At 47.4% G+C, this 26460-nt stretch overlaps 1 protein-coding gene and 2 non-coding genes across 5 annotated transcripts; all 3 read left to right on the top strand.

The window, feature by feature from the left end:
• Positions 1-1091: 1091 nt before the first annotated feature.
• atg16l1 (ATG16 autophagy related 16-like 1 (S. cerevisiae)) lies at positions 1092-26460 on the top strand. 3 transcript variants are annotated; one of them, XM_063494407.1, is made up of 20 exons: positions 1092-1283; positions 4989-5097; positions 5861-5954; positions 6030-6132; positions 19098-19171; positions 19256-19325; positions 19821-20002; positions 20116-20181; positions 20318-20404; positions 20483-20542; positions 22335-22440; positions 22526-22631; positions 22750-22820; positions 22895-22966; positions 23774-23894; positions 23964-24069; positions 24207-24356; positions 25194-25241; positions 25319-25420; positions 25504-26460. In XM_063494407.1, exons 2-20 carry the CDS (start codon positions 4992-4994, stop codon positions 25595-25597), a joined length of 1818 nt encoding a protein of 605 aa, XP_063350477.1. In that variant the 5' UTR covers positions 1092-1283; positions 4989-4991; the 3' UTR covers positions 25598-26460. The 3 variants fall into 3 exon arrangements, with proteins under 3 accessions (XP_063350477.1, XP_063350478.1, XP_063350476.1); XM_063494408.1 differs by having other exon boundaries at positions 1093-1283; positions 4986-5097; positions 22338-22440; XM_063494406.2 differs by having other exon boundaries at positions 1094-1283; positions 4986-5097.
• Positions 19479-19751, top strand: LOC134642120 (small Cajal body-specific RNA 6). Its single transcript, XR_010095851.1, has one exon. It is a non-coding gene; the product is annotated as a small Cajal body-specific RNA 6 (non-coding RNA).
• Positions 23318-23593, top strand: LOC134642121 (small Cajal body-specific RNA 6). The gene has a single exon (XR_010095852.1). It is a non-coding gene; the product is annotated as a small Cajal body-specific RNA 6 (non-coding RNA).

The raw sequence follows: 26460 nt of genomic DNA, 5'->3' as shown, positions 1-26460 counted from the left end.
GGGAATGGATCCTTGACTCTTCAGCTCATAAGAATCAAAGAAATCTTCTGCAGTGAAAAAGCAAAGGCTGAAGATTTTTATAAAGAAATCTTCAATGATGAACTCTTCTGAGAACGCTGCTCTGTCTTCCTTCCTCCTCTCTAAACAACACATTTATTATTACTCAGCTTCCTACAAGCATGTGTGATGTCACTCCTCTTCATATCCTGTCTAAAACTGGAGCTTTTATTTCTTTGTCTGTAATTCTGATGTTGTTGAACCTGTGATGAAGAGGTCAGAGCTCTGTTCCAGGAGGATCCTGTTTCTAAGCACATGCAGTCTCCTGTTGGAATCGCCTTTTATCCGGACCACATCAGGACAACAAGCTGTGAAACGTTGTGTACTGTATGTGTTTCATGTCATCTGTGTGCGACTGAGGCAGCTGCTGCGCTTGGACTTTGTTCTTTTGTGGAATAAAGTCTTGTGTTTTTTAACTGGGAAGTACAAGCTTTTCGGAGCTGAACACCTGCCGTGTTGTGCCAAAAAGTGATTTCCAATGTTTCTTTGTGTTTTTTGTGTGTAATATCTTTACATATGTTGGTAAATAGACTTTGGTGAACAGAGGGGTTATATATAAAATTTAAAAATGACATGTTTTTCAAGTATCTTTATAACTCTGTGTTATTGTACTTACATTATAACCAATCCGGTCCTTTTTGTCCACTTGAAATATGTTTACAGAGCTGTTGTTATATTTGTTGCAATATCTGCCGTCCTCTTGGCCAGATTAAAAATGTGTTTTTTAACAGTAATGTCAAGGAGATTTATTTAACTGGAAAAATAAAGGATATATAAAAGTCACTGCCAAAAACTGATTGCCGCGTCTACCTTGTGACAGGAATGTTGTTTGTGGCTCAGGATAGCTTGATGTCATTCATGAGGGAAACATTTGACATATATTTCACATATTATAGAACAACAAGTTATTTATAGCAGTTTAAATACGAGCAATCAGTTTTGGGCACAACACCGGAACACCACGCATACATACTCATTCGGGGCCATTCGTTCACGCAGTGTCAATAAAGATTCACCGAAACAATCAGTTCTGACGTCATCTTCGTGCGGCCTCCCGGAAGTGCGCGCTGGAGCCAGAATGGCGCAGAAGTGGAGCGGCGGCTGCAGCTCAGGTGTCGTTTGATGACAAATTCACCGAAAATCACCGGAAACCGGAGACCGGAGCGCGAGGCGGACGGGGATCCTGCGGAGGACACGCGCCGCCGTCCGGGACGCACACACGCGCAGTGAGTGTCCGCTACGCTCTGCGAGCCCCGCGGCTAGCATGCTAACGTGTTGAGTCACGGGGGTCCAAGTCCGCGAGCAGCCTCGCTGCGAGCCTCGGAGCACCCCAGGCCCGCCCGCAGGAGCCCTCCCCGCGGCCACGCTGCCGCCCACCGCGGGCGGAGGAATTCAGAGGACCGCTAGCCTGTTAGCCTGTTAGCACTGCTCTTCCTATGTTAGCATGCTAACAGAGAAGCTAGCCGTCCGCTCAGGGGAGCCGGGGTCCACCTGACGTCATCAGTGTGTTTGTCTTTGTTGTGGGAGTTTAATCACGTGGTTCACCGCGTCGCTGTCGCCTGTGCTCCTCACCTGAGTTCACAGGTTTAGTTATTCCGCCACCAGGAGGGTCTGATCAGAGTGACGTCATCCGACGTAACTGGACTCATCTCCACAAGGGGTGGGACAGAGGTCCAGGTAGCTCATGTGAGCATGCAGGTTATATAGCAATCAGAAGTTTGGTGGTTTGAGCCCTGGGTGCCAAAGTGCCTTTGAGCAAGACACTGAACCCTGAGTTACTCTTTAGGTGTGTGTGTGTGTGTGTGTGTGTGTGTGTGTGTGCGCTTTAAAGTGCTTTGAGCACTCCAGTAGTTGTATCCGACCTGTCCATTTACAGACAGCCGTTAGTCAAAGAGGCCACGCCCCCAATAATGCAGGTTATTACCTAGGCGTGTTTTCCACACCCTGTCAGGTGTTAAACATGGCAGTCTGCGGGTTAGACTCACAGAGTCAGAGAGACTTTATTTATCCCCAAGGGATAATTAAGATACAGACAGAGGCCCAATTACAGTGGGCCTCTGCTGGGTGTCAGAGGGATCGCAGCAGAGGTTGCACACCTGAAAGGCCAGGTGAGACTTGAGCAGCCTGAGCCCCTGTGTTTTCAGACAAAGATCTAGGAGGCGGGGCTTAAGAGCCTATTTAGGCCATTTTAACACAGATTACAGGTTTTATTATTACCTATCAGCTGACATAGACTCTGTGGCCCAATCGGCTCTTCCACAAGCTGAATCACCATGGAAACAGATGCAGAACAGGTGATGTTTCCTCTGTTTGTTTGTTTTTTTACGTGCAGCATGTTGTCAGTGTGCAGCTTCTTCCGGAAAGCAGTAAAAGATGCCCAGCAGCTAAGACTGCATGTGGTCATGTGGTCATGTGATGCAGAACTCCTGCTGAGTCACTCTGCAAACAGTGAACACATCTGTTCAACCAATCACATTACCGTAGTTTTCGGGTCATAAGCCGCTACTTTTTCCCCACACTGTGAACACTGCGGCTTATACTGACGTGCGGCTAATGCATGCGACCAAAATCATTTTGCCTGGTAACACTTAAATTGATAAGTAGTATATAGACGGTATATATTTTTTACCGGTTGTTAAGAGACGTTGTAATGTTGTTTGTGCACTGTTCCGTAAAAAAAACATAAGCAACGTAATTTGTGTGTTACCTATACGTACGTATACTTAGAGGTAGAGATGGACCGATCCGATATTACGTATCGGTATCGGTCCGATACTGACGTAAATTACTGGATCGGATATCGGAGAGAAATAAAAAATATAATCCGATCCATTAAATATCAAAAAAAGCACCTCACAAAACTTGCGACATGGCGTAACTCAGCTCTTAGCCTTAGCACGTCGGAGCAGTGTGCTCACGTGATAGAGCAGCTGTGTTTATTTGTAGCCTCGCTAGCAAACCAGCATTTCATCTCCGAGGAAGTTATTCCAGAGAGAAGTAAAGCAAGTGTGTAAGTTCATCTCTGAATGTTTGTAAAGCATTCCCACGTTAAGCTTAACAACCGATATATTTAGCGACTGCCTCTCTCTCTCACTCCCTCTCCTGCCGCTACTTCAATCCTGAAACTGATCAATGATCAGCTGATCGGCTTTTCTGTCGCGAGTCCGTCTCTCTTCTTTGTTTTTGGCCCACTTTGCACCAGAAAGAGGAAACCAGCGGCTGAACAACAGCAGCACGTTTAACCTTGATAAGCTGTTGTTAGAATTTATTTAATATTACTTTCTACACCAGGATCCTTTTCTACGTAGCTGGTAAATGTGCAGGGGCGGATCTAGCAAAGTTTAGCCAGGGGGGCCGATAGGGCATGAACAGGGAAAAGGGGGCACAAAGACATACTTATCTTTCTTATTCTCATTTAAAATGTCTAGCTTTTAATAAATAATTATCTGAATCTTACACCCAAAGTTTTAATTTGATGTAAAATGTATAGAAGTCCATTACTGTATATAGTAACTGTTAAGTCTAATATACCCTAGTAAGCTATAGTACTTTTTCCTTTGGGAAGATACCATCTGTGCAGTCTGCAATTCTGTAGAAGAAAGATGTTGAATCTATTTAATTATTCTTGAAAAATAATTGATTTCTGTGCATTTTTTTTTTCACACTGCATCAAATTAAGGTTGATTACGTCGATTAAGCATCATGAGGTGGAGGGTGGTTCCCTATTTTTTTTTTTGCTGGGAGTTTGCAACCCTATTAGTTAGGTTGCTTAATATTTCTGCTAAGTACTCTTTAAAATACCAGAATAGGGAGGATGGTGCAGGTTTAAGTTCATTAGATTGATCAGTTTTGCTGAACTATGAAATATTTTGGGTGCAGTGTATTTTTTACATACAGGTATAACAGAATAGCTTTAGTGTTGTTGTTTATTTAAACTTGAGTATGAACTTATACAAAATGCAGCAAGATATTAAAAAACCTGTTTTATTGATTAAAAAACATACTATATCGGATTCATATAGGTATCGGCAGATATCCAAATTTATGATATCGGTATCGGACATAAAAAAGTGGTATCGTGCCATCTCTACTTAGAGGTAGCCGTGTTACAGGTGCTGTTCGAGGAAAAAAAGCATTTGCAGTATGTATTTTTGTATGTTACCATAACGTTTATGTTACCATGTTTATGTTACCTTACGGATTAAATTAAACGTTAAAAATCCTCACGTGTAATATTTCTGTGTAAATATTTCATATTACAAGTGAAACACATACGGCTTTAAATCCGGTGCGGCCTGTACAAGTACAACATTGATCTTCTTTCTAAAATTTGAGCATGCGGCTTTTAATCAGGTGCACTCTGTAGTCCGGGATTTACGGTTATTCCCTCTGATCTGATTTCACGTCTCCTTTATCAGGCTGTGGGACAGCAAGTGTTCATGTTTCCATGGAAACAGCTGTAATGTGTAGCCGTCACCTTAGAGACAAAGAGCAGCACTGAGCGCGCTCAGACACCAAATCATTCACTGTAAATCAAATTTTATTCTCCCGCTCTGTGCCAAAGATTCTGCTGCTTCAGCTCTCAGATCATCATCATCATCAGTGATCATGGCTTTGATTGGTGCAAGCAGCACTCACAGGGTCATTCTGTGAGGAGGAAGAGTCGCATGACATGCAGAATACCCCTGTTTCATGTGGGTGCACACTGAGCCTGAAGCAGAGAGCCCAGGTTATCAGAGAGAGTTGGCTCTGACTGAGGTTAGGTTTTGTTGATCTAGTTAACTCAAAGAAAGCCTGGATATGTTGCACTTCCTCCGTAGTCATGGCCCTCTTACAACAATTCACCTGAACAGGTGTTTGGCCCTCTGTTAGACAGGTGGAGACTGCATTAAAGGTCAAAGCTCTGTGTGTGTTTGTGTGTGTGTCAGCAGGTGATGGCGGAGCGGCGAGGCGAGTGTTTGTGGAAGAAACACGTGGCGGAGCAACTCAAGCTCAGAGACCGAGAGCAGAGACAGGCCTTCGAGGAGATCATCCTGCAGTGTGAGACACTCTTTCTTTAACCCTCTGTACTGGGTAGAATTCCCTGGAATGTTCCAGTTTCCAGAGGTTCAGATAGAAATCTTAAAGTTATTTTAAAAACTGCTGTAAGGCAGCAGCTGTAAGTTGGTTTGAAGTTAAAGATCGCAAGTAGCTGAGCTATATATGAACATTTCTTCATCTTCCTCCTTAAGTCTGAACTGAAGTCAGAGCTCTAGGACACACAAACCTGCATGAACACACTCAGTTATTCCCGATAGATTAGACCCACATGACTACGCCCTGCCAAACAACAGCAGGAGCTGATTAGAAGCTTGAGTGTCCTAAAAATCCCACTTCCACTCTGATGAAGAAGGACTACGTTCTCAGTTCGACTCAGTTTGGTCACAGAGTGTCCGAGTCCAGCAGCGTGAGCTCCACTGACAGCGGCTAACAGCAGTTAGCAGAGGCAGCACAGAGCAGTGTGCCCACAGAAGCATCGACTCATCGCAGTAAAGGCTTTCAGAGCTCTGCTTCGTAGGTTGCTGTGGTGACGCCCCCGTCACATTAACACGGTGCTGACTCCCATGTTGGATTTAAACATGGCTGCAGCTCACACACCTGTACAGCTGACTGGAGCTGTCGTGTCGACGCTCAGGAGGACTTGACGTAACCCTGAGTGCAGCTGACAGAAGGAAGCTCCACCCACACACTTGTCAGCCACCTACAGCGTAGCGTCCATGTTGTTTGAGTTGTCATTGTTGTTGATGTATTTATGGGTTTTCAGATAACCGTCTCCTGGAGAAGGCGGACCTGCAGGCCGTCCTATCGGAGCGTTACCAGGCCGACAAATATGACGTTCAGAGAGGCCACGAGTCCAGGTGAGTGTAAGGCGTGCTGGTGTGTGCTGTCACTCGTCGGCGTGTCGTCTAACGTGTCTCTGTGTCCCGTGGCAGTGCGGCGGACTCGAGTCGCAGCGACGCTCTTCAGCAGGAGATGGCTCAGATGAGGATTCGGCACCAGGAGGAGCTGACGGAGCTGCACAAGAAACGAGGCGAGGTGAGTGCTTGCCGGCGTGCCGCCGAGCCTGAGGCGTGTGTGTGGGGAGGCGGGGTTAGGGGGACGTACAGGTGCAAGTTACTGAGCTGTGATGGTGCACACGGTACGGGGAAACCTGGAGTGTTTCCTGTCTGACACGCTCAGTTTGCTCCTCAATAATCCGGCAACAGAGTGACTAGTCGCAGCGCCGTGACATCGTTTTAAACAGACAGTGGATGGAGGGTTGTTTGCGTGTTTGCTGACGCGCTGTGGCCGCTCACGTGTTGGTGGTGAAGCGAGGCTCTGCTTCACCCACACACCGCTGGCCCACCCGAGACTGAAGCGCCTCTTTGTGCCACACCCACTGCTTAAACCGCCGCCACAGGCGAGGATGACAGGACGTCAGTCGCAGGGACCTGCTCGCAGTTCTGATCATGTGAGGGAATTCGCAACTAATCACATGATTCCTGACCATCACTAACAGGAAGTGATGTCACAGTGATAGCTGACGGACAGTTTGGAGTCACGTGATGTCAGTTAGAACAGAGACTTGTCTCTCTGATGTCAGTGTGACGTGTCGGTGACTCGGAGCAGGAAGTCAGCTGTGATTGCCACTTTCTGTCAGCTGACATCCTCTGACTCATGGAAACTCTGAGCTGCTGACATTTGACACACGAGGCTTTATAGCAGGAAGTGTGAATGTTTGACTTTCAGTTCTCCCTCCTGCTGCTGCTCATCACAGTGAGCGAGGGCAGGTGGAGGTGCAGTCCTGTGCTGGAGAGCTCCACCTCTGAATACGATGATGCCACAGCTCCAAACGGAGCGTAAAGAGTGATCCGCGGACAGGCTGAAGCTGAACTGCTTTCCTGTTTTATGAACGTATTCTGTTTCTGGCTTAGTTTTTGACCTTTGACCTCTGGTTTGGTGTAATGATGCCACCTTTGGGCTGTAGAACCACACTGCATCCAACAGGAGCCTGCGTGTGTGTTCATCAGTACCTGCTTCGATCGACTGGTTTTCCATTACAATTTAGTACATCCTAATTTGCTGGTTGTTGTCATAGCAATGCGTCCGAGCGAAATAATTAAGATAAGATAAGATGACCTTTATTAGTCCCACACGTGGGAAATTTGTTTTGTCACAGCAGGAAGTGGACAGTGCAAAAGTTATGAAGCAAAATTAGAATAAAATAAAATAAGAATAAATACAGTACACAACTGTACAGAATAGAATAAAATACTATATACAGTAGAATAAAATAGAATAAAATATACAATAAGATAAAAATAGAATACAAATGCTATATACAACTGAGTAAAAATACAGCGATGCCAGAAAGATTATTGCACATTAGTGTTATTGCACATGTGTGGATGTGTGTGTTTGATCAGTTAAAGTCTTTGTTGTGGAGTCTGACAGCAGTGGGGAGGAAAGACCTGTGAAATCTCTCCGTCCCACACCATGGGTGCCGCAGTCTCCCACTGAAGGAGCTGCTCAGTGCTGTCACAGTCTCATGCATGGGGTGGGAGATGTTGTCCAACAGGGATGACAGCTTAGCCACCATTCTCCTGTCACTCACCACCTCCACTGGGTCCAGAGGGCATCCTAGAACAGAGCTGGCCCTTCGGATCAGCCTGTTCAGTCTCTTCCTGTCCCCAGCAGAGATGCTGCCGCCCCAGCAGACCACACCATAGAAGATGGCTGAGGCCACCACAGAGTCATAGAAGGTCTTCAGGAGTGGGCCCTCCACTCCAAACGACCTGAGTCTCCGCAGCAGGTACAGTCTGCTCTGCCCTTTCTTGTAGAGGGCGTCTGAGTTATGAGTCCAGTCCAGTTTGTTGTTCAGATGAACACCAAGGTACCTGTAGCTGTCCACAGCCTCAATGTCCATACCTTGGATGTTCAGTGGTTGCAGTGGAGGATGTTTGTGCCTGCGGAAGTCTACCACCAGCTCCTTTGTTTTACTGGCATTGATCTGGAGGTAGTTCAGCTGGCACCAGTCCACAAAGTCCTGAGTCAGTCCTCTGTACTCCTTGTCCCCATCAGTGATGAGGCCGACTATAGCAGAGTCATCAGAGAACTTCTGCAGGAAGCACTGGGTGGAGTTGTGGGAGAAGTCTGCAGTGTAGATGGTGAAGAGGAACGGAGCCAGAACCGTTCCCTGTTGGGCCCCCGTACTGCAGACGACCCTGTCCGACACACAGCCCTGAGTCCTCACATACTGTGGTCGGTCGGTGAGGTAGTCCAAAATCCAGGTAGTGAGGTGATGGTCCACTCCAGAGTTCTCCAGCTTGTCCTTCAGAACCGAGGGAAGAATAGTGTTGAAGGCACTGGAGAAATCAAAGAACATGATTCTCACAGTGCTCCCAGCGGTCTCCAGGTGAGCGAGGGAGCGATGTAGGAGGTGAATGACGGCATCATCCGCTCCAATGCCAGGCTGGTAGGCAAACTGAAGTGGGTCCAGTGATGAGCTCACAAGGCGCCGAAGCTGAGCCAGGACCAGCCGCTCCAGGGTCTTCATCAGGTGGGATGTCAGAGCCACCGGCCTGTAGCTGTTGAGGTCCTTGGGGCGTGAAGTCTTTGGCACTGGTACAACACAGGAGGTTTTCCAGAGCTGTGGGACTCTTCCCAGCCTCAGGCTCAGGTTGAAGAGGTGCTCCATCACACCACACAGTTGGTCCGCGCAGGACCTGACGACCCTCGAGCTGATGCCATCTGGACCCGCTGCCTTCTTGGCTTTAATCCTCCTCAGTTCCCTCCTAACCTGGGTGGTTGAGAGAGACAGGCTGGAGCCTTGTGTTGATTGTGTATTGGATGCTGTTGTTGGGGGTGGGGAGGAGTGAGCAGGGTGAATAGAGGAGGTGTGAAGTGTCTGAGGTGTTAGAGGTGGAACAGCAGCAGTAGGGGTGGTTGAGTCTGCAGCCGATGTTGGAGACTGCCTCATGGCTGAATCAAATCTGTTGAAGAAATGATTCAGTTCATTTGCCCACCTCACATCCCTCCCAGGCAGAGAGTTCTGATGTTTGTGGCCTGAGATGGTTCTGAGGCCTCTCCAGACTTCACCAACGTTATTTTGCTGAAGCTGGTTCTCCATCTTCTGCCTGTAGCTATCCTTCCCATTCCTTATCAGTCCCCTCAGCTCTCTCTGCACCCTTTTCAACTCCTCTTTGTCTTTGGATTTGAAGGCCCTCCTCTTCTGCTTGAGGACAGCTTTAATTTCCGGGGTAATCCAAGGTTTGTTGTTGGAGAAACACCGTACAGTCCTGGTAGGTACGGTGTTATCCACGCAGAAATTAATATAGTCAGTAATGCATGTAGTAAGGCTGTCGATGTCCTCTCCGTGGTCGTCACAGATCACCTCCCACACAGTCGACTCAAAACAATCCTTAAGAGCCTCCTCGCTCTCCTGCGACCATCTCTGCACTGTGCGGGTGGCTGGTGGCTCCCTGCGCACTAAGGGCTCATACACAGGGACAAGGTGCACCAGGTTGTGATCAGATCTGCCCAGGGGAGGGAGAGGTGATGAACTGTATGCCTCTTCAGCACTGGCATACAGTAAGTCCAGTGTTTTATTGTCTCTGGTTGGGCAGGTCACATACTGGGTGAAGGTGGGCAGTGTGGAGTCCAGTGAGGCATGATTAAAGTCCCCTGATATTATGAGGAGGGCTCTCGGAGATTGTGTTTGCAGTCTGCTGACCACTGAGTGGAGAGTGTCACAGGCTGCATCCGCGTTGGCCGAGGGGGGACATACGCTGTTATCGCGATAACATGCGAGAATTCCCGGGGCAGGTAGTACGGACGCATGCTAACGGCTAACAGCTCAATGTCTCTGCTACAGAGTTGTTCTTTCACAGTGATGTGCCCAGGGTTACACCATCTGTCATTCACAAACACTGCCAGTCCCCCTCCTTTCCTCTTACCGCTCTCTCTCGTTCTGTCCGCTCGCAGCAGCTGGAATCCCGGTAGTGTCACGCTCGTGTCCGGAGTTAGCGGTGTTAGCCATAACTCCGTTAGCATCATGATGCTACATTGCCGGTACTCCCTCTGTGACCAGGTTAGCGACGTGAGCTCATCCATCTTATTGGGCAAAGATCTTACATTTCCAATAATTACTGTACCGCTGCGGGACGCAGCGCTAACAGCTGATCCTCAAAGTAAACAAAGGATCCCTGCTCTGGGTCCCCAGACACGGGTGAAAAAAGTAGAAACAAGTAGAACTAGCACAAAACGGTAGAACACGGTTGCAGAGTCTAATTACTAATACTTTAGTTATAAAAAATTACGAGAAGAAAAAGATAAGAAAGAAAGAAACTCAGAATGAGCAGAGCTGCTGTAACAGGCTGCCGCACACGGGGGGTGCCGGAGTTGTTGTAGCGTCACAAACGCTACAACAAAGGTCGACGGCGTTTCTCCAGACTCGGGGGACACTCATTGAGTGACGCCACTGACCAGCGAATCGGTGACATGCAGTCTGATGACGTCACATTTTAGTACCTGCTCAGTTCGCTTGGAACCCCGTCCGTACAGGTACTACAGAAGTATCTGGTACTACAAAGGTACCACGTCCTATTACCTAATGCAAAACCTTGAAAAGCAAAGACCAAGACAGACTTTTAATTAGACTCAATCAAGGGATAAAGTTATTGAGAAATTTAAAGCAGGCTTACGCTACAAAAAGATTTCCCAAGCCTTGAACATCCCACGGAGCACTGTTCAAGCCATCATTCAGAAATGGAAGGAGTATGGCACAACTGTAAACCTACCATGACAAGGCCGTCCACCTAAACTCACAGGCCGAACAAGGAGAGCACTGATCAGAAATGCAGCCAAGAGGCCCATGGTGACTCTGGACGAGCTGCAGAGATCTACAGCTCAGGTGGGGGAATCTGTCCATAGGACAACTATTAGTCGTGCACTGCACAAAGTTGGCCTTTATGGAAGAGTGGCAAGAAGAAAGCCATTGTTAACAGAAAACCATAAGAAGTCCCGTTTGCAGTTTGCCACAAGCCATGTGGGGGACACAGCAAACATGTGGAAGAAGGTGCTCTGGTCAGATGAGACCAAAATGCAAAACGCTATGTGTGGCAGAAAACTAACACTGCACATCACCAGGGCTCGCAAAATTTCAAAATCCCTGGTAGCCCTTCGGGCAGGGACTCTTCAGTTTTTGGTAGCCCAAAATAAATTTAAGTAGCCCGAATAAAAAAGGGAGCAATTTTTTTTATGTTTTGTTTCCTGTTTTGTTTCCGTTACAATATTATACTTTAATGTATAATATTGTAACAGAAACAAAACATTAATCAAAAAATTGTTGAAACACAAATTACAATCATCAACTCAAATACTTGGTTGTAATTGAACAGAAATTTCTATGTACTTGTAAGAACTGTAGAACATGAATCAGTCTGTGTCAGATCCTGAATTTGAAATTTCCACTGAAATCACAGGTAAGAGGCAAGTGGAACCAAGATCTAGGACATTTGCTTTTTGAAGTTTGCAAAGACTGCTAAATTTTGCCAGTGGTAGTTCACTCTTTGCAACATAGTAGGCTGTTCTAAACAGATTTTTCAGGTTGATTTTTAGTATGTTATTTGCAGACTGAGCAATAATCCATTTCTTGCATTTCTCATGGGTTCTAATGGGGGCCTTTCTTAAAATTACTGGTCCCAGTAACAAAGGCACTTGTCGACTCAGAAATCGAGGGAAACCAACAACACACCCGGCAGAACATTATGTTATTTACACGGGTGCACATGAGTGGTCTGCATGTGCGCATTCGCTGTCAAAATAAAAGACGCGCACCAGATAAGAAGTTGCAACGCGCGTTTGCGTCCATATAAAAGGCACTGTTTTTGTCCGCTAGAGTGGGATTTTCATGGCACATTCTGCACCAAATCTCTGTGCGTTCATCATTTGTTTAAAGCCAGCTCACCTCCTGCAACCACTTTTCCTGGAATACGCGCTTCTTTTGTGGTTCGGACTCCTTCTGACATTTCTTTGGAGGTGGAGGAACACCAAAGTAATTGCTTAAAGGAGCTTCTTCGACATCTTTAAGAGTTCTAAACAAATGTCTGTCCTCCTCCAGAAAATCTTATGGACGCAAACGCGCGTTGCAACTTCTTATCCTGTGCGCGTATTTTATTTTGACAGCGAATGCGCACCTGCGGACCTCTTATGTGCACCCCTGGTTATTTAGCTTGTCATATTGCAGCCACAGAAATTCTTTTGTCCATGAAACCATAAAGCTGCACTTTCTTTTTGCCTTATAGTCTGATTTGTCATAACTTTTCCGTTTTGTGGTAAGCTTTTCTTTGGCTGTCACTTCTTCACCCTGACCGGTCTTATTTGGCTCAGCAGAACTAAAATATATATCCTGCTGCCTTTACACACGCACTCACATAACGCTCAGCGATTCTCTGCGCGATCAACCTCTCACATGTTTAAGCTTCCTGCGGGAGATTTCACTTGTCATGTTTGATAGTAAACTAACGATTGATAAGACGATGTCAGAGGAATTGGTGCGCAAATTATCGTCACTCACCAATCAGTACTGTCGCTCTCTATACACAGTTCGCGCGATTGCAAAGTGAAAGCAAAAAACAAGCGCAAATTCAAATGCGATTTCAATATGTCACATATAGGGCTGCTCGATTATGGCAAAAATGATAATCACGATTATTTTCACTGAAATTGAGATCTCGATTATTTGATGATATTTATTTAACAATAACAATGTATTGAATAATGGCTTTAAAGATTGTCAAAAAATAGTATAAAATAGTGTGCAAATACAGATAACAGTGCAAATGTTTGCAATAAAAATAAAATGTAAACATCTATGTTTAGTGAACTTTGCCATGTCGCTCTGTGGTGCAGCTACGACACCAAAGTTTACACACTATGTCTACTTGATCCACGTCTGACTCCGCGAACCCATAATGTTTCCACACCACTGAAGGGTTTTTTTTACCTCTTTTCAGCCAACGGCAGTCACTCTCCTCTCCAAATAACTTCTGCTTAGCTTTCCGAGCTTCCCTCTGTTAGCTCCTCTTAATTGTTGTGACGCGTGTTCGAAACGCAGAGAGGTGCGCTCGATTTGCCAAACGGAGCAGCGCGAGAGTAAAGCACGAGGGAGGTGCTAATAATCGGCTCAGTCATTTTTAATGATCGTTGAAAGCCCAGATCGTAATTTAGATTAAAATTCGATTAATTGAGCAGCCATAGTCACATATTGACAGTGGTTCACCGATGCCAATGACATATTTACCCAGCTACATTTCCGAAAGAATGCAAAAGCATTGACATATATTTTTCCTTCCTATGATAGCCCGACGGGCAGGGCAGGGATAGATTCTGGTAGCCCGACTGGAAAAATCGCTAGCCCCGGGACGTCGGGCTAGCGATTTTGCGAGCCCTGATCACTCTGAACACACCATCCCCAATGTCAAATATGGTGGTGGCAGCATCATGCTCTGGGGGTGCTTCTCTTCAGCAGGACAGGGAAGCTGGTCAGAGTTGATGGGAAGATGGATGGAGCCAAATACAGGGCAATCTTGGAAGAAAACCTCTTGGAGTCTGCAAAAGACTTGAGACTGGGGCGGAGGTTCACCTTCCAGCAGGACAACGACCCTAAACATAAAGCCAGGGCAACAATGGAATGGTTTAAAACAAAACATATCCATGTGTTAGAATGGCCCAGTCAAAGTCCAGATCTAAATCCAATCCAGAATCTGTGGCAAGATCTGAAAACTGCTGTTCACAAACGCTGTCCATCTAATCTGACTGAGCTGGAGCTGTTTTGCAAAGAAGAATGGGCAAGAATCAGTCTGTAGATGTGCAAAGCTGGTAGAGACATACCCTAAAAGACTGGCAGCTGGAACTGCAGCAAAAGGTGGAACAATGAAGTCGGTGCAGAAAGTTATGTAGTCCGTGATACGCTCAGTAAGCCCATTGATGTCCTCAGCGTGAGTGTAGCGAACCCCCCCGAATGAAGGATGACACTTTACTGATGACGTTTTGAAGGTTTAATGGCAGTAAACCATCAATCTCACCGTAAGAGCTGAGGATGTATACATAGAAACAGCGTGTAAGCAAAACAATCCACACTCTTACAATCGTAAACATTATAACATAAAGTACGTTCAACGTAACATCTAACAAATGAAGCCTCTGTCACAAAAACATCTAAACATGTCCTTATTTATGTCATAACCATACCTTGTGCCTCTATCAAGGGGGCTGCTAATAACAAAAGATACCTCCATAGGCTCCGTTAAACCATGACATTTCAAACTCCCGCGACTGCTGCTGAAAACTGCGCCAAAAACAGTCTTACAGGAAATTGTCCCATCAAAATAAAAGCTTCTACACCCAAACAGGAAGTTAGTAGTAGAAAACAACGATGAGTGTCAAAATAAGGTGCAATGAACTAAATAAAGGCATTTAGGGTTATTTACAGTGAGGCTCACAGAGTGTTTCCCAATCAGTCACCTCAAAACATGAAATTTCCCCTTGTGGGACTAATAAAGGTATATTAAATATCAACAGCCCTGTAGTTCCACTAAGGCCTCCTCTGACCACCTCCTAATGCTCCACAGGTTCCCTCCTCACAACTGGCACATAGCGGGGGGTGAGGTGAATCTGGTTGTGATCTGACCTTCCAAGTGGGGGGAGGGAGGAGGAGCTGTATGCATCCTTGACATTAGCATACAGTAGGTTCAGGATTCTCTCCCCCCTGGTGGGACAGTCCACATATTGTCTGAATGTAGGTAGTGTATTGTCCAGTGTGACATGGTTGAAGTCACCTGAGATCACAATAAAGGCACTCGGGTGCTGAGTCTGTAACCGGGCTATGGCCGAGTTGATAGTGTCACATGCAGCGGTGGGGTTAGCAGAGGGAGGAACATAAACAGCCACCAACATGACATGAGATAATTCCCTCGGTAAATAATGCAGCCTGAGTCCGACAGCACACAGTTCAATGTCCGGGCAGCAAATCCTTTCTTTGATTCTTATGTTGGCGGGGGTACACCACTGGTTGATAACTAAAACAGCAAGCCCACCTCCTTTCTGCTTACCGCTAGCGATGCTGTCCCTGCCCGCCCGAACAGTGTGGAAGCGTTCTCGTCGGGAATGTCCTGGTGCATCCATGATTTGGGGAAACACATCAGGCTACACTCCTGGTATTCCCTCTGACTCCGTAGCAGTGCTGAGAGCTCATCGATTTTATTTGATAACGGCAGACACGGTTTGTACCTGCTCCTCGCTTCGAGCCGCCGCTGTCTCACCGTCTCCTTCCTTCTCCTCTTCTGTCCTCGACCTCTGCATCCCCGATGTGTGTTTCTCCAGATTTCAGCTGGTACGTCTGCGGGTCTGACCGGCATCAGGGCGATCAGCTCATGTCTGGAGTAAACAGTCTGTGCAGTATGTTGGAGTTGTGCCGTGGTCCCGTTCCTCGATAAAAGTAATAGTTCCACAGCCACCAGCAGAACAAAAACTCTCTCAATCCACATGATTGAGGGAACGATAATAAATGGATGAAAGTACAAGAGCAAGTAAGAAAAAGCTAAACTAACGAGAAAAAGCAGGAGCGACTGTAACAGGCTGCATGCTGGTTGGCGCATGCGCACTACAGTTTGAGTTTGTATTCCCTCAGCTGCAGATTCGCTGCTGTTTAAATGTTTGAGAGGAAGATTAGATAGAAACAAACGTCAAACACAGACTCAGTCTGCGTTCACATCTGATATGAGGCCAGCACGTAGAGTGGCTGTGTCCTGTTTTAAGATCATATGTGTAAAATTGTTGTCTGACCTGCGTCGATCCAGCCGCTCAGAGTGCGTGGTTACCATGGTTACTGCATAAACGTAAACAGCTGGCACAGCAGAAACCTACCGACGACATGAGTGTTTATGTTTGTCATTGCAAAAGAACCGTCTGAATGGTTAACTGAAGTTAACTTGGATAAATTATAGTTAAGCAGTATCACAGATAACACCCACGGAGCTGTGTGACTGTTCACTACACTGAAATCAGTAGGCTGTTACTGAAATACACGCGCTATATCATTAACTATGAAATAATATGGAGGTCCTATTAATGTGTAGTTTTAAAGGACACCTTCCTGCCTTTAGTCTCATTCGTGAGCAGTATTAGTTTTCTTCTAACATCCAGACGTCTGCACCATGTGTTTCACAGTTTCTAACAAGCCTTTGACAGGTAAACATAACGTGACCGAAACACTAACATAAAAAAACTTACACAAATCAACATCATTTATTTTAGTTTAGTAAACAGATTCTCTCAGTTGTAAATAAAACAGCGAAGTAAACGTGACCCGACAGACAGAACCTGAGTCCAGTGTTTAACACTGAGCTGAAACTCAGGTGAGGTTTCAAAGCTGTGTGACATCAGCCGCTGATAAATTGGGTTCGCCTGTAAAGTGCTCTGTAGGGAAACGAGCTCCAGCAGCTCTGCGCTCAGGAAACAAACTATATTTACTAATCTTATGCAGAATTATGCGCCGACATTGCGTTATATCGAGCACCGGCTGCCCAGTTAAACTATGACTATCACCAGTTAACGTGAGCTGTGTCCCAAAACCTGCATCCTCCTGAGGACCCGGCCTTCGCGGTCTACGTGGGCCGTGTCCTTCAAGGACCGAGAAGGCCGGAAGAGCGAGGCTGTGAAATTGGACGGTCTAACCTTCAGATTAGCGTCACCGCTGTCTGGGTGGAGTTTAATAAACTCGGCCGTCTGCTCCTTGCTGTCTAAAATATAACAGGACACTGGAGTAAACTCTCGACCATCTCACACTTCTGTTTAATCAGTTTTCTGTTTGACGTTTATTCAGCTGTGTGAAAACCAAGGAGGAACCGACCCGGGGGATTAATAAAGTTTTATTTTATCTAATCTAATCTAATAACTTTAATCTCAGCCAAACCGATTTACTCACGAACAAATAAAACATTAAAAACAGCCAAACAATAACATTTTTAGGTTGTCTAAGTGACTTATATATCACGTTTAACCTGAGTAGCCAAAGACGGCGGTGATCTGAAAATGATGTGCCGGGAGTTGTGCCGTTCTCGGCGGCTCCAGTGACCCTCGAGCTCCCGGTCAGCTATCGAGCTGGTGGGTAACAGACGTCTCCGAGAACGTCGGAGCACTTTTGCAAATATGTGATGTCTTGATAAACCGAGCAGATATTTGATGTTTACACAGCTACTTTCTCGCCTGAAAATATGTTAAAAGTTTATTTTGTGACCCAGAAAGATTAATAAGAGTAATATTAAAACTAAGCAGCTGCCGCCATTGTTGGAAACTGGAATTGGCTGGGCCACGCTATGAATTCTGGGATATGTTGGGCCACACCCGACCCATCCTTCAAATCTGGGGAAATGAAGACGCATTTGGAGGAGTCTATGAATTGGAACAGCCTTCGTCGTGTCCCTTTGACGTAATCGGTCTACAAATGCGGCCTCAGGAGGATGCAGCCTACGTTTTGGGACACAGCTATGGTGTTTCTTGAAATAGCAGCAGGTGTTAAACAGCTGACAGGTGAGCAGGTATGCAGGTAAACTAAGGGCCTGTTGAGCTGATCGCGGATGTCGTGAGAAAAATGTCAGCTCGTTCTTTATGTTACAGAAGCACAGAGACACAAGAGCAGGCGGAAAGAGACGATCGTGAAAATGAGAATCTGTGAATGCAACATGTGGAACAGGGAGAGTGGAGTACGTAAACAAACCGGTTAACGTAGAAAAAGAAAACCAGTGAAGCTGGAACACTGGGGCTGTGAGCTCTACACTCTGTCAGCTGACTGTTAGCAGAGCGAGTGACATCTCTGACAACATCTGAGCACAAACATGTTCTATGTTGACAACCTGAGCAGACGTGTGAAGATTACGCCACGATATTCGCGGCTAAAACACTGTTAAAAGTGTAGCTGGTGACAGAAAAACGGGGTATTTTAAAACTTTACACCACCACCATTGCTGCCTGTGATTTGAAATGCATTCTGGGATACCTGGCTGCCCCAAGTCCACACATCCAATCGATTATCTAGGATCGACCTGTCTTGACTTACTTTGCACGGCAACCAATTAGATGTTAGAGAAGCTGCAGTGGCAGTGTTAACCCCGCCCACTTAGTTTGATGGGTGAGGCTGACAGATAAAATAAATTCATGGTGATAGCTGAAGGGGCCAAAAGTGCCAAAATGAATTAAATAAATACATCATTAAATAATTAATTTAATTAATTAAACGTGTCATAAATATTTATTTAATTAATTATTTAATGGTGTATTTAATTAATTCATGATGTCAGTCCTGGCGTTCCATACACAGCAGTGGAGAGTAGACTTTATCACAGATGTCTTTCTGAAAGTGCTGTAACTAAGTTTAAGAATATAATCCACCCACTGTTATCATCTTCAATGCCCTGTACCAACACAGAGCAGAGCAGCTATCTGAACGCTACTCCAACAGAGGTCGATCATCTTGTTAATAATTTTACCTCCTCACTACGTACGACTCTGGATACTGTAGCTCTGGTGAAAACTAAGGCCTCAAATCAGAAGTCCCTGACTCCGTGGTATAATTCTCAAACACATATATGTACACGAAGATGGCCCCGCCCCTCCCTGAGCCTGGTTCTGCCGGAGGTTTCTTCCTGTTAAAAGGGAGTTCTTCCTTCCCACTGTCGCCAAAGTGCTTGCTCATAGGGGGTCATATGATTGTTGGGGTTTTCTCTGTGTATCATTGTAGGGTCGACCTTAGAATATGAAGCGCCCTGAGGCGACTGTTGTTGTGACGCTGTATAAAAAAACAAAAAAAACAAAACTGAATTGAATTGAAAACTGTGCCGAGCCGATCCGAGTAGGTACAAAAGGGTCTTTATTGTGTTTGTGTGTATGTTGCTTCCTCTGACTTGGTCATGTGACAGTCCTGTAAACAGCTGATTGGTTATTTTCCTGTTTTTTGTCATCAGCTGGCCCAGAGCGTGATCGAACTGAACAACCAGATCCAACAGAAGGACCGAGAGATCCAGAACAACGAGGCCAAGTCAGACACACGCACAGTAACACACACAGACAGACACACACACGCATAGTAACACAGACCCTGCCTCTGTGCTGCCCCCTGCAGGATGCTTGAGTACCAGCAGCAGATCTCCAGCCTGGAGGGCGACTGCCGTGAGCTCAGGAGCTGCTTGCAGGTAGGACCGCCTCACGTGGCTCACCTGTGCGGTTGAGGTGGTGTAGCTGTGACGGACAGGTGGAGTCACTCCCTCCCACCTGTGACCAGTTCTGTTATACTGACCAATAACTGTTGTCATCGTTTTTATCTGTAAACCGAGTAAGATGATGAAGGTCAGTGATGAGCAGTAAAAGGTCTGATTACCCACAATCCCCTCCTGCTGCCTCTGGCTCCCAGCAGCCCTGCTTTCTGCTCCCATCATGCTCCAGTGATGCAGCGGTGGTGCCGGCAGCTGCTGACACACAGGATGCGACATCACACCGGGGCCTGTACAGAGCTCCTACAGCCTCTCTGTGATGATGTCATCCAACAGAATCTATCAGCACGGAGCGTCGGGCGGAGGAGGAGGAGCAGGGAGCTGATCTCAAGTTTTCAAGCTGAGACCTTCGTTGCCCAGAACGTGCGAGCGTCACCCCTCAGAGCAGTGAGGTTAACGTGACTTCATGTTTCACAGGACCTGGAGAGGGCGAACCAGACGCTGAAGGACGAGTACGACGCCCTGCAGATCACCTTCTCCGCCCTGGAGGAGAAGCTGAGGAAGACCACCGAGGACAACCAGGAGCTGGTGTCGCGCTGGATGGCCGAGAAGGCTCAGGAGGCCAACCGGCTCAACGCCGAGAACGAGAAGGACAGCAGGTAGGCAGGGCGGCTGGAGGCGGGAGGAGGTCTGCTGCTGCCACTTCAGGTCATCTTCATCTGTGTGTGTGTGTGTGTGTGTGTGTGTGTGTGTGTGTGTGTGTGTGTTTCAGACGGCGGCAGGCCAAACTGCAGAAGGAGCTTGCTGATGCTGCCAAGGAACCGCTGCCCATTGAAGCGTGCGTGTCTGAGTTTGTATCAGATAAGATGTCCCAGAGAAATTGCCATGGTTACAGCGGACGGGAATAAATAAAGGAACAACAGTGACACAGGAATTCCTGTCACGCCTGCTCACATTGCTCTGCTTCTCCGCAGGGACGACGACATCGAGGTGCTGACCGAGGACGCCGGGAAGGCGGGGGGAGAGACGTCGCCGAGCCGGCCGCTTAGCAGGACTCCCAGGTGAGGCCGCACGTGCCCGCTGACCTTTGACCTCTACGGAGGTTCAGTATGTGTGTGACGATGTGTCTCTGTCCGCAGTAAGAAGATCTCCCAGCAGCCTCCAGGGGGGCTGCTTGACTCCATCTCCCTCATGTTTGGGTATGTCTGTGTGTGTGCGTCTGTGTGTGTGCGTCTGTGCGTCTGTGTGTGTTATTGTATCTTTATTTCAGAAAAAATGATATGTACAAGTACACATACTTGAATTTACATGTGCAAATATATATGTAAATACACACACGTATGTGCTCAGACAAAACAAAAAAAGAAAATAAATTTAAAAAACAGTCTAAATGACATGAAATGACAATTATTAAGTCTGAAACGGAGTAGGAAGTATAACATGCTTATTAGTCCCTACCATGCTCAGCATTCTGAATCCCACTGTTCATTGTTACCCCTGATTCCCATCATCACTTACCCCACACAGTAAACAAGGAATGAAGGACGTGTTAACATAGCTACAGTGATGGATACAGTTTAGTTATAGTACAATGATCAACTTCATCAGTTTCATATTCTTCCAAAAACACTTTTCGAAACATCTTTATGAGCCGACTGATGCTTGAACATTGCTGTAGGTCCACAGGAAAACTGTTCCACAGTTTTACCCCACAAACGGTAACAAAAGGTTTTAACCTTCGTCCGCGCTTTAAGAGTCTTCAGGTTTAATTTTCCCCTCATAGTCCCCTTCTCTGTCAAAAACATCCTCTGTTCATTTCATGGTAACACATCTGGCTTTGTACATAATTTTTGCAGTTTTATATTTTATAAGATCCATAAACTTCAGAATCTTTAATTTCAAGAACATAATGTTAGTGTGCTCTCTAAATCCAGCTTTAGTAATTATCCTGATTGCTTTTTTCTTTTTACATAATGGTTGAAGTGAAGTTTTGTGTGTATTTCCACACAGTATTTCAAATATGGCGGTGTAAGTGAACAGTGAAGTACCCGGGGTGATTTGGAAGGCAAAAAATGTTCAGCTTTACTCAGTGCAGAGATGCTTCTGCACAGTGTAGCTTGTATATGCTTTATGTGAGGTTTCCAGCACATCTTGTTGTCTATTATCACACCCAGAAATTTTGTATGAGAAACTTACTTCAACATTATTTATCAACAATTTTGCTCCAGCATCTTTTTTACAATTTCCAAATAACATAAATGTAGTTTTATTCAAATTTAGTGAAAACTTGTTTCTGTCAAACCTTGTTTCAGTTTAATCATTTCTTGTGTGACAATTTCCAAAAGCTGCTGTGAATTCTCTCCAGCACAAAAAATATTTGTATCATCTGCAAATAAAATAACCTGTAATATATCACATGTTTTACATATATCATTGATGCACAGGATAAACAGCTGTGGTCCCGATACTGACCCCTGTGGAACTCCACAAACAAAGTCCAGGCACTCCGATATTCACCAAGCTTCACAAATTGTTGCCTGTCTCTCAAATAACTCCTGACCCACTCTAGCACCACTCCTCTAATGCCGTAGTGCTCCAGTTAATCGAGGAATATTTCATGATTGTGTCAAAAGCTTTTTTTAGGTCAATGAAAACACCGACTGTGTTTTATTAGTGATATGTTCAGTTAGTTCCATTAATGCCACAAATGTTGATCTGTTTGGTCTGAAACCTACTGACTGTCCATTATTAGTTTATGTTTGTGTGTGTGTGTGCGCGTCTGTGGGCGCATGCACGCACACACGACAAGTGACAACAACGGTCACCTTGTGTGTGTGTGTGTGTGTGTGTGTGTGTGTGTGTGTGTGTGTGTGTGTGTGCGCGTGCTGGCTCGGGGCTCCTCTGTATTGGAGCGTCTAGCGTGCATGCAGCGCCTCGAGGTGACCGTCGTTGTCACTTGTCGATGAAAGGTGACCGTTTGTTCGTCCTCAGCAGGCGTCGGAGCGCCAACTCTTTCAGCACTTCACCGGAGAGCAGCGAGGCCCCGTCAGGCGTCTGCGCTGAGGTCCGCGTGCCCACCACGGCGCTGCACGTCTTCGTAAGTACCGCCACTCTTCATCATCGTCGGGATGACTTGCTCGGCCGTGTCTCAGTCTGCGCTCTCTCTCTCTCTGAGTGTTCAGGAAGCCCACGACGGCGAGGTGAATGCTGTGAGGTTCAGCCCTGGCTCCCGTCTCCTAGCAACAGGAGGGATGGACCGCAGGGTGAAGCTGTGGGAGGTGGTGGCAGGTGAGTGGAGGCGGGGTTTAAACAGGAAGTTGTTTTGCATGCACTAGGATGTTTGATTGAATAACCCCGGAGCTGCAGCAGGTCACGTGACTAAATCACTTCCTGTGATTGCGTTCAGGTCGCTGTGAGCCCAAAGGAGCTCTGACCGGCAGCAACGCGGGAATCACCAGCATCGAGTTCGACAGTGCTGTGAGTGGTCACGTGGCGGAAGGACACGGCAGCGTTACTTCCTGTTCAGACTGACCTGCTTTCCTGTGTTTCAGGGCTCCTACCTGCTCGCCGCCTCCAACGACTTCGCCAGCCGGATCTGGACCGTGGATGACTACAGACTGAGGGTGAGCACGTCCAGCTGTCACACAGCTGCACCACACACGCTCACTGTAAATCCAACCGTGTGTCAGCAGATTAGTCAGCTGTTTGAGTAACCATAGCTACGGCAGCTGCAGTAGAACAAACAGCTCGGACGGAGCAGAAAGGTTCCATGTGGCCTGCACCTCAGAGCGGCCGGCCCCCGCGTTTCTGCACCGGTTTGTTTGAAACACATTTTTCTGCAGCGCTGCCCCCTGGTGGTGACAGGGTCACCTGACCAACGTCCTGGTCAGCTGCTCCTGTCTGCGTGCGCCGAGCTAAACCACGCGCTCTTGTCCGACACCTGAGCCCAGCAGGAAGTGGCGGCTCAGTTTCCTGGTCAGTGATGTCATGTAAAAGGTCTGAAGCTCAGCTCTTCCCCCTCGCGGCCGCCATCTTGGCTCCCAGCAGCCCCGCTCTCTGCTCCCATCATGCTCTAGTGGTGCAGCGATGGTCTCGGCAGCTGCTGACACACAGGATGTGACATCACTGCGAGGTCTGTACAGAGCTCCTACAGCCTCTCTGTGATGATGTCATCCAACAAAACCAATCAGCATGGAGCATCAGGCCGAGGGGCGGGGTCTGAGTGGTGATCTCACACCTGTTCTGAGGCCAGAAAACTGTTGTCCATCTAATGTCACCTGTCAGGTGATGTCCCCACGGTGACATGGTCAGCTGCATGTCAGAAGTCGCCAGGGTTCCTCGTACTGACAGGAAGTGGCAGACGTCACCTGCCGATGACCCGTGTGTGTGTTTACCTGCGCTTAACCTGTGTCTTTCTGTCCGTCCGGCAGCACACGCTGACGGGTCACAGCGGGAAAGTCCTCTCCGCTCGCTTCCTGTTGGACAACGCTCGCATCGTCTCCGGGAGCTACGACCGCACGCTCAAACTGTGGGACCTTCGCAGCAAAGTCTGTACGTGAGTGCACGCTCGCTCAGTCTCGGTGAGTCCTCACCCGAGCTAACTGTCGCTCACCTGTGCAGGTATGAAGACGGTGTTCGCGGGCTCCAGCTGCAACGACATCGTGTGCACCGAGCAGTGCGTCATGAGCGGACATTTTGACAAGAAGGTTCGCTTCTGGGACATCAGGTGAGCGGCGCACGAACGCCGTCATCACTCAGCATCTCTGACATCACTCTGTGTCACGGTGATGACACGCTCGGTCTGCGTGTGTGCGTGCGTGTGTGTGTGCGTGCGTGTGTGTGTGCGTGTGTGTGTGAGATCAGAGCGGAGAGCATCGTACGGGAGCTGGAGCTGTTCGGCAGAGTGACATCTCTGGATCTGAACCACGATCGCACCGAGCTGCTCACCTGCTCCAGAGACGACCTGGTGAAGATCGTCGACCTGCGCACCAACGCCGTGAAGCAGACGCTCAGGTGAGGCGGGCCCAGTGTAACACGAAGCGGTCAAAGTTCAGAGACAGCCGTGCAGGTGGGAAGCAGAAACATGGCGAGTCCATCTCACCTGAGTTGGCAGGCGGTCTGTAGGGCGGGGTGATGTGAGGAAACATCACCTTATATTTAAATGACCTCCAAAAACAAGAAGAACAACAAGAACAGCTCTTTGTTGTCACTGTTACAAGAACAGTGAAAGAAGAAGAAACATCTCCCCATGTGTGTGAAATGTTATCTACACAATGACACAGAGACATTTACACAAGAAAGATAAGTTATACATACACATACATGCCATCTGAGGAGCAGGTGCAGTGGGATCAGTGATATTGCACATTGGGGGGGGGGTGCTACTATGATAAATACAGTTTAAAGAGGCAGGAGTGTTGGTTGCATTATAGTGTAACTAAAAATACGGTTTATAAATCAAGTGTAAAACATGATTTTCAGCCGTGCAGTGCCTAAACTCACACTCAGTGTTTTTAACGATCAGCCGCACACGAGGTGGTCGGCGCCGACCTTTAACGAACAGCAGCAAAAAGAACATCAAAGAGTTCACCAGACAAAACGACTGAAACGACAAAGCGGCTCTTTTGTAACATATAAAAATAGTCAAACTGACTGACGGTCGCGTCGTACGTCAGACTCCCAAGAAAAGTGCCCAGGATACTTTTGTTGCCGTAGCGACACTGAGTCACTGTTGACGTCACAGGCAGATCCACTTCCTGTGCTCCGCTGTGGTCATGTGACTGACTCATTCTGTTTGCGATGTGATGGTCAGGTGACCTCGGCTGACTCGCTGTGTGTGTGTTTGTTCAGTGCGCAGGGTTTCAAGTGTGGAGCTGATTGGACCAGAGTGACCTTCAGGTGGGTTCCTCTCATTACTCGTGTGCACGTGTGTGTGAGAGATCTGAGCACGCTCAGTGTGTCTCGTTCTCTTTCAGTCCCGACGGGAGCTACGTAGCCGGCGGATCAGCTGACGGCGCTCTGTACATCTGGAATGTATTGACGGGGAAAGTGGACCGAACTCTAGACCGGAACCACAGGTAAGATCGTTCAGTTTATCCACACGCCAGCGGCTTACGCCACACTGCTGACCTTTGACCTCTCCTTGCTACTGTTGTTGCAGCTCAGCCATCAACTCGGTGTCCTGGTCGCCTTCGGGAGCATACGTGGCAAGCGTGGAGAAAGGCAGTCGCGCCATCTTGTGGTCAGACATGTGACCGGGCCCGAGGAGGCGGAGTCAGGCTGTAGGCAGCCAGTGGCGGCCCCTCTGCCATCTTCATCGCGGTGAAGATGAAGAGGATCCACTGAGACTGTGGAGACGAGCTGCCGTGTTCTGTTTCTGCAGCTTTTAATGTTCAGCATCATTTTAATGACCGGGAGGAGGCGGAGCCACATGCGGCGCCGCAGCTGCTGATGTGAGGACAGCAGGCGGATGTCAGGTGACACGTTGGAAACGCAGAGACATTTCACTGTTGACACTTCCTCTCCTCATCCTCACTCCACAGGACGCCTCAGGAAACAGGAAGTGTGTGCACCGACCAATCAAAGATTAAAGAAACTGTCGTGTGGTTTGTTCCTGTCTGCACTCGGCAACGCCTCATTTCTACCTCGCCGCTTCGCTTGCCCCAGGTACTGCCTACTTCCTGTTGTTCGTTTTCCACTGCAGACAGAACCGCGTCCTTGCTGTGGGTGTCGCTGTGACATCATCAGCAGGACAGCGTGTCGCACATCACGTGTTCTGAACGCGGCGCCTGCCCGAGCCTCGACAGGCGGTCAGCACGAGCCTCGGTTCCGTCGTCAGTGGAAACAGGAAGGAGGGGGCGGAGTGGAAATGAGGCCGTTTGGACCGTAAAGTGAACCGCCATCAGTGATGTTTTCCCACAAACAGGAAGTGGACCTTCACATTAAACTGTGTCAGAGCACACCTGTGTGGGTTTGTGTGTTTGATTCACAGGTGTGTTACATACTGTTCAGCACTAACCTCGCTGCGAGCACGGACAGATGGGCGAGTGTGATTGTGTAACCTGATGATTGTAAATGTCCTGTAAAAATCCTGATTAATAAATCCTGTGACACACGA

This window comes from Pelmatolapia mariae, linkage group LG14, assembly GCF_036321145.2.
Source record: "Pelmatolapia mariae isolate MD_Pm_ZW linkage group LG14, Pm_UMD_F_2, whole genome shotgun sequence".
Classification (NCBI taxonomy): domain Eukaryota; kingdom Metazoa; phylum Chordata; class Actinopteri; order Cichliformes; family Cichlidae; genus Pelmatolapia; species Pelmatolapia mariae.
The sequence above is the reverse complement of the archived record's forward strand: the minus strand, read 5'-3'. Positions and strand labels throughout refer to the sequence as shown.

Coding starts and splice junctions, on each gene's coding strand:
- atg16l1 (XM_063494407.1), top strand. CDS start 4,992: ATGGCGGAGCGGCGAGGCGAGTGTTTGTGGAAGAAACACGTGGCGGAG. Junction 19,326..19,820: donor AGCTCAGGAGCTGCTTGCAG/GTAGGACCGCCT, acceptor CATGTTTCACAG/GACCTGGAGAGGGCGAACCA. Junction 22,441..22,525: donor CCACGGCGCTGCACGTCTTC/GTAAGTACCGCC, acceptor CTGAGTGTTCAG/GAAGCCCACGACGGCGAGGT.